This window comes from Rhipicephalus microplus, unplaced genomic scaffold (genome assembly GCF_043290135.1).
Source record: "Rhipicephalus microplus isolate Deutch F79 unplaced genomic scaffold, USDA_Rmic scaffold_301, whole genome shotgun sequence".
NCBI classification, from domain to species: Eukaryota; Metazoa; Arthropoda; class Arachnida; order Ixodida; family Ixodidae; genus Rhipicephalus; species Rhipicephalus microplus.
The window spans coordinates 139,962-147,471 of NW_027464870.1; the positions used below are offsets into that span (position 1 = coordinate 139,962).

Below are 7,510 nucleotides of genomic sequence, written 5' to 3' on the forward strand. Positions count from 1 at the left end.
AGATCCTCAAAACGAATCCCAACGACGACATCGAAGCCGTGATCCGCAAGCTTCGTGTGGACATCCTTAAAGGAATTGAAATGTCGGCACAGGAAGCGGCCTGGTTTCTGCTCAAACAGGACATGTCGCACAAGAGCCGGGAGTTGGTGTACGTCCCCACGTGCTACCCCGAAGAACGGGTGCGCGTACGCAAAACGCGTGCCGAGTTGGAGGCGCTCCCTACGGGCTCCACCGACGTCTGGAAAGCGAACCTCGCGCAAAAGTACGAGGCCAGGCCGCCTACCCTCAACGACGTATGCCTCACCGACTTCGCCAGCAAGTACCGGCCGGCGAAGGGTGATTGCCGTTACGTGCTCAGGGTACGGCCGGCTGTGATACGCTACCGCGGATACAACCCCGGTAACGATGTGGAGTAGTATATGCGGGAAAATGTTCTTCTATACGTCCCGTTCCGAAGCGAAACGGTTGATGTGTTGGATGATAATAGGTATGTGCCCATCTACGAGAACAACAAGTAGTTGATCGAGGTAAAACGAAAAGAATACAACCCGGCGGATGACGATGCACTGGTCCAAGAAATGGTGGAGGTCCACTACGCCGAGATGCTGCGGCTCAGGCGAGAGAGAGAGGAGGATGAAGAAAGAGCAATGCAAGAAGAAGAAGAATGTAATGAAGATGACGGTTGCGCGCGGGTACAAATCCCTGAATGACGAGATGCGGATGCTAGTCTGTACGCGGACGTGCTGCCTAACGAGCGCCTGCTCCGACTGCTGAAGGAGGTCAGTACGCCGTGTGCTGCGGTACGCAAACGGCGCGGAATCATGGAACGAGAAGAGTACGTCTCGATGTTGCGCAGCACCAACGCCGAGCAGTACGAGTTGCTGCGCGAGTTTCTGCACCGTCAGACCACGCCGGGGCAGCCTCCGCTGCGGGTCTTCTTCACGGGACCCGCGGGTTGTGGCAAGACCTTCGTGCTCAAGCTCGCCATGGACGTGTATAACCGCTGTGCGGACTGCTGCGGTGCCGTTGGCTGGGAAGATGGCTCCTCCTCATCCGTCCCTTCCGTCTACAACGCGTACGTGATCTGCGCCAGTACGGGAAAGGCCGCCGTTGCTGTGGGTGGAACCACCGTCCACAGTGCCTTCAAGCTCGTGCGGGCTGCCCGTGGAAACCGACAGGACGGCCGCCTCGGAGTCATGGGGGACGGTGGACTCCGACCTAGTGACCTGAACACCTTCCGGGGTGCCTTCCACTGAGTCAAGTGCGTCATCATAGACGAAGTCAGTATGATGTCCGCCGACCAACTCAAACTGGTTGATCGCCGTCTGCGCCAGATCACGCAGCGACTCACCGAACCCTTCGGTAGACTGGACGTCATCCTCTGCGGGGACCTGCGGCAGTTGCCGCCCGTGCGTGCCAGCGAGATCTTCAAGCGGCCCCGCAGTGCTGATGGTCTCCTCGGATTCAGCACTGTCACCTGGCATCATCTCGAATACTTCCCGCTCGTGAGAGTCGTGCGCCAGTCCAACGTCACCTTCTGCGCGGTCCTCACCAAGATCGGGGACAGCCGCGCGCTCGAGCCCGAAGAAGTAAAGCTTCTCGAATCCAGGTTCGTCACGGTCGAGGAAGCCGCCGAGCGCGCGCCCTCGGCCGTGCGCATCTTCTACTCGAACGCCGATGTCACGCGTTTCAACGAGACCATGGCCCGTTCACAGGACGACTTCGTGGTGCTTCGCGCGCGTGATCGGTACCTCGGCTGCAAGACGCCGCATCTGCTCGAGAATGCCAAGCGCAGGGTTGCCCGCATGGTTCCCAGCGAGTTTGCAAATCTGCCCGGGGAAGTCATGGCCGTGGTTGGCAAGCCCTACATGATGACTCATAACATCGATCTCGTGGATGGTCTAGTCAACGGTGCGGTTGGAGTCTTGCGCCTGTGTGAGCTCGCCGGCCCGTTGCCCGATGATGGAGATGGAGTGGATGAAGAAGGAGAAGGAGACGAGGATGAAGAGACGCGCGTGAGGCGACTGTGGCTCGAGTTCGATGTGCCCGGTACCGGAAAGCTCACGCGTGCGCGCGCCGCTCGGGCCGTTCACGAGGCCCATTCCAACGGCTACGACGTGACCAGCGAGAACTGAATACCCATCGAGATGCAGTCGGCCACCGTCACGGTAGATCGAAAGGCCGGCATAGCTTGTAACCGGACGCAGTTCCCCCTTGTCCAGGCCAGCGCCATCACCGTGCACAAATCTCAGCGGGGAACCTACGCCTCGGTCGTGTACGACTACTCCAAGACGCACCCGCAGAAGCTCGTCTACGTTGCGCTCTCTCGGTGTACCAACCTCAACGGACTATACCTCACCAACGCTGAGGGAGACCACACCTTCTACCACAAGCAAGATAACCCCGACAAACCCATGCTCGATGAGTTTCGGAGGCTCGAGAATCACCGTCTCGTCGCCGTCACGCAGCGCTACCTCTCTGCTCTGAGGGACCAGCATTTCCGCAGGGTGTACGAGGGTGGCTGTAGGGAGTTCACGCTCGCGCTTCTAAACGTCCGCTCTCTCTCGGCGCATGCACTGGACGTTGCCAAAGAGCCCGTACTCTCCAGAGTTGATCTCCTCTGCCTCACGGAGACCTGGAACCGCCGCTCAGGAGACTGCGCTGCCGATGTCTCCCTGAGTGGCTATGATCGCGTGACCCGGGCCCTCGCCGAGAGAAGGGCTGGTGGAGTGGACGTCTTCCTAAAGCGCTACCGGCCCTTCAGTGAAGAGCTCAGGCGACAGCAGGACCGGACCCAACTCCTGGTCTTACAGCGTGCCGACCTCGCTCCTGATGCATCGCCGCGAACGTGTCCCACTGACGACCCGTGCTCCTTCGCCCGGAGTGGAAGCCGGGGCGAGTACTGCGGCGTGTGCTTGGTTGGACACGTCTACGCCAATGTCCTCTCGCATGCCGTGTGTACTTCGCCGCTCAGAGACGACTCGCCGTACGCCTCCGTGTACACCAGTGACTACTCCGGCGATGCCGTCCTAGTTGTGACCGTCTACCTGGCCCCGAACCTCTCGAGCGATGAAGTCTTGGAGCAGATGGATGCGGCGATGGAGAGTGAGTCTCTGCGCGCGCGTCCCTCGGTTCTGATTGTGGTGGTGGGTGACTTTAACGTGGACGTTAGAAAGGACAATAGCTGGTTGGTTGACCACATGCTGAACAATTACTCGATGACGTGTCTGTCTCTCGAGTGTCCGACCACAATCAACGGTGGCTTCATAGACTTGGCGTTCAGTAGGAACTGTACGGTCCGCTCCGTCTTGCCGGATCCGCTCACCGTACATTTCTCGAATCACAAAGCGCTGTTACTAACCGTGAGCTACAACGATAACACGAATAGGTGCTAATCTGTAGTGTAGTTTGTCTGTGTGTGTGTGTGACGCGCTCGCGATGTGTGCATTTAATGCATCGTACGAAAATCGTGAAGTGTAAATAAATAATACTTCGTATATAATGTATCTGTGTACAAATGCTTCATGACAAACAACACTTAAATTCATTAACTACACTTTAATCATCATTATCAGTAATAAAACTTTCAAGCATTTCCCCGAGCGGGAACATGGTTAAGTGCGAATGCACGGGGTGATGCTATGAGGGGGAGTAAAGTTAAAATCCGTTGGCATTCGCCAGTGAGTTAACGTAAACTCCCCCGTGTGATCAAAATGCGATTCCCAGGAACCATTACACCATAAAGGCACCATAGTGTGATTAATAAATATAATAGTGCGAATTAATAAATACCCCTCATAGCATCACCCCGTGCATTCGCACTTAACCATGTTCACCCTCGGGGAAATGCTTGGGAGTTTTTATTGGGCCCTTCATGATGCGCTCGCGGCCGTTTTGCTAGCTCCACATATGCCAAGCTTGGTGTTACGTGACGTCAAATGATGACAAAATATATGACGGGTGCAAAAATGATAATCCTGACACGCGTGTCATGTAAGAACATGACAATAACCACGTTCATGCGTGCTCGCAGCCGTTTGGCTAGCTCCACATATACTTAATTTTGTATCACGTGACGTGAATAGATGACAAAGGTAAACGACACACCCAAACATGATAATCATGACACGAAAGTCGTGTACGGCATAATTTACCTCCACCTCATAACATTGTGCTAATTTTAAAGTGACATATCAACATTTCTTATTCGTGCTTCACATATCATCGATTGTCACTATACGCGGGATCTGCCAATTCTTTTTAATACTCCCACAAAACGTCAGCATAATAGGATACAGCCTTGAAGGCAGCACCTGTCTATTCTGTATCAGTTAGAAACTTTTCACGTTTATTTGCATGCACTCCAACCGCCCGCGTTGTATACGTTCAATGTAACAATCAAATATAAGTAGCCGATTAGTCGCAAAACAGGCGCGCACGCAACTTTCGCCAGTTGGCGAGAAACGTCAAAATAGGGGTGCGACCACTCGAAATCAGGAAAACTCTGACATTGCATGCGGACACTTTAAACCATTCATGTCAAATTGGAGTGAGACAGAAAGAAGTCAGTAGAGATTAAGCGCGTGGAATGATGGGTCATCCAAAGCACTAACTAATCCGGCCCAAGCTCGCAATGTCAGAAGTTGGAAACCACGCAGGGTGCTTTTTTTAAGGAACTTGGATTTTCAAGCAGTTAAAAAAAGAGGTTGAGGAGAGCTATGAGTCAGGTGAAGTTGGGAGTTTATAGGTGGTGAGGTGGCATTCTACATTGCTAAGAAAGTGCAACAGAACATCCTATCTCTATTCGAAACGAATTTTGTCATGGCCTGCTAGGCTGCTGCGCTATGTGTAAATATACTTATAGATAGCGCAGCAGCCTAGCATGCCATGACAAAATTTGGTTCGAATAGACATGTCGGACCATTCCCAATCGTATACTTACCTAAAAATGCGTGAGGAAGGAATCATTGAAAAAGAAGAGAAAAAAGAAGAGGTCTGGGGTGTGGCCTCACAGGCGACCAGCTGCCGGTAATGCACTTCCTTTCCAGAGCAAGATTGGCCACCTCGGTGCAGTACCTGGCTACACCATCCTATGAACACGGCAAATAACGCTTGGAGCTTAGTCCACAGCAGCTGCGAAGCAACTGTACAAGGCGGTGGTCAGACCTGTGACGCAGCGGAGGGTGCTAAGTATCCCTGGGTCCGGTCAGGCTGCCATAGGAATCTGAACTTCACCTTCAACACTATATATGTCTACCTAGTGCGGCTAGTCTAGCTGTGCTATTCGATGAAATAGAGGGTGTTAAATGAGATGTACTCAGTGAAGTAAGGAGGACACGTAATGCTTATACAGTGCTGAAGAATCCATGCACACGTCCTATGCTATTGTAGACTAATTTGCAGAAAAAACCCAAGAATATCGTTGGCAACATATAGGAATGCTACAGTATCAGTTAAAGAGTGGCAAGTATCATAATTAGGTTTAACAAAGGTACAAGATGAAGGTGGTACAGGCCTACAAGCCTACATAGAGCCATGATGATAATTTAGTTGAACGCTTCTATGAAGAGGTAGAGTCAGCCATTAATAAAGTAAAGACACAGTATAATATTCTGATAGGCGACTTTAATGCCAAAGTAGGCAAGAAACAGGCCGGAGACCATGCAGTGGGGGAATATGTCATCGGCTCTAGAAATGCCTCCGGGGAGTTATTAGTAGAGTTCACAGAACGTAATAATTTACGGATCTTTAATACCTTCTTCAGAAAATGGCCTAACCGTAAATGGACGTGGCGAAGTCCTAATGGCGAAACTAAAAATTAAGTTTGCTTCATTCTGTGTGCACACGCAGACATTGTACAGGATGTAGAAGTAGTTTGCAAGATCAGATGCAGTGACCATAGAATGGTAAGAGCTCGTATTCATTTAGATTAAAAAAATCAAAGAGAAAAACTGATAGCAAGAAGCCAATCAATGAACTGGTGGGGAGAGAAAAAATACAGGAATTCAAAGTTTCGCTTCACGATCAATTCGAGGCATACTAAACGAAATAACCGACGTTAGCGTTGACACAATGAACGATAATCTGACTAATATCATCAAAGAGTGTGCAATTGAAGTGGGAGGTACAGTCACTGGAAAGCAAACTCGCACACTATCACGGGAGACGAAAAATATTAAGAGACGACAAACGATGAAGCCCTCCAAATAGAGCTAGCGGAGCTTTCGAAGATAATCAATAGGCGTAAGGTAGCCGACATCTGGAGGTATCACATGGAGAGAATTGAGCAGGCTGCAAAAAGCGGCTGAAGCCTGAAAGTGAAGGCAGACTTGTGCATAGGCGAAAATTGGATGTATGCATTGAGGAACAAGGAAGGAAATGTCATAACGAATATAAATAAGATAGTCGAGATGGAGGTGCAGTTCTGCAGAGAGCTGTATAGAAGTGAAAAGAACCAGGATGATATTGTGAGAAACGATAATGAACCAGAACAATTCGACATATCCTACCGGTAACGACAGAGGAAATAAGGAAAGCCCTAGAAGAAATGCAAAGAGGGAATGCCGGTGGTGAAGATAAAGTAAAAACGAACCTCCTGAAACCTCCTGAAAAGTAGCGGAGAAATTGTGTTAGAAAAGTTAGCCACCTTATATAAAAGTGTGTCTTGACGGGAAGGGTGCCAGAATATTGGAAGAACGCCAACATCATCTTAACCCATAAGAAGACGTCAAGGCCTTGAAAAATTACAGGCCGATCAACTTACTGTCCGTTATTGTCTACAAACTATTTGCACAAATAATAGCTAATAGAATTAAGGCGATATTCGAGTTCGATCAACCGAAGGACCAAACAGAATTTCGTGCCGCCTACTACACAATATACCATATTCATACTACGAATCAGGTAATAAAGAAATGCGCTGAATGCAACCAACCCCTATACATAGCTTTCATGGATTACGAGAAGGCATTTGACTCGGCCGAGACAGCAGTAATGCAGGCACTAAGGAACCAAGGCATCGAAGAACCCTACATAAGCATACTGGAAATATACAGAGGATCCACAGCCACCATAGTTCTCCGTAAAGAAAACGACAGAATCCCAATAAATAAGGGTGTAAGGCCGGGAGACATGATCTCTCCAATGCTATTCACCTCATGTTTACAAGAGGTATTCAGGACCCTAGACTGGGAAGAGTTAGGGATAAGAGTTAATGGAGAGTACCTTATAATAACCTGCGATTCGCTGATGACATTGTCTTGATGAGTAACTCGGAGGACTAACTACAGCTCATGATTACTTAACTGGACATGTAAAGCAGAGAAAAAGGTCTGGAACCTAATATGCGCAAAACTAAAGTAATGTGCAACAGTCTCGGCAGAAAACAGCACTTTGCGATAGGTGAAGAGACTCTGGAAGTTATAAAGGAATATGTTTACTTAGGACAGAGAGTAATCGCGGAGCCGAACCATGAGAGTGAAATAACTAGGAGAAAAAGGAAGGGGTGGAT

General features: G+C 50.0%; 1 protein-coding gene across 1 annotated transcript; it reads left to right on the top strand.

Moving 5' to 3' along the window:
- Positions 1 to 1,286: 1,286 nt before the first annotated feature.
- LOC142793474 (ATP-dependent DNA helicase PIF1-like) lies at positions 1,287 to 2,135 on the top strand. The gene has a single exon (XM_075885778.1). It carries the CDS (start codon positions 1,287 to 1,289, stop codon positions 2,133 to 2,135), a length of 849 nt encoding a protein of 282 aa, XP_075741893.1.
- The last annotated feature ends 5,375 nt before the right edge of the window (positions 2,136 to 7,510 follow it).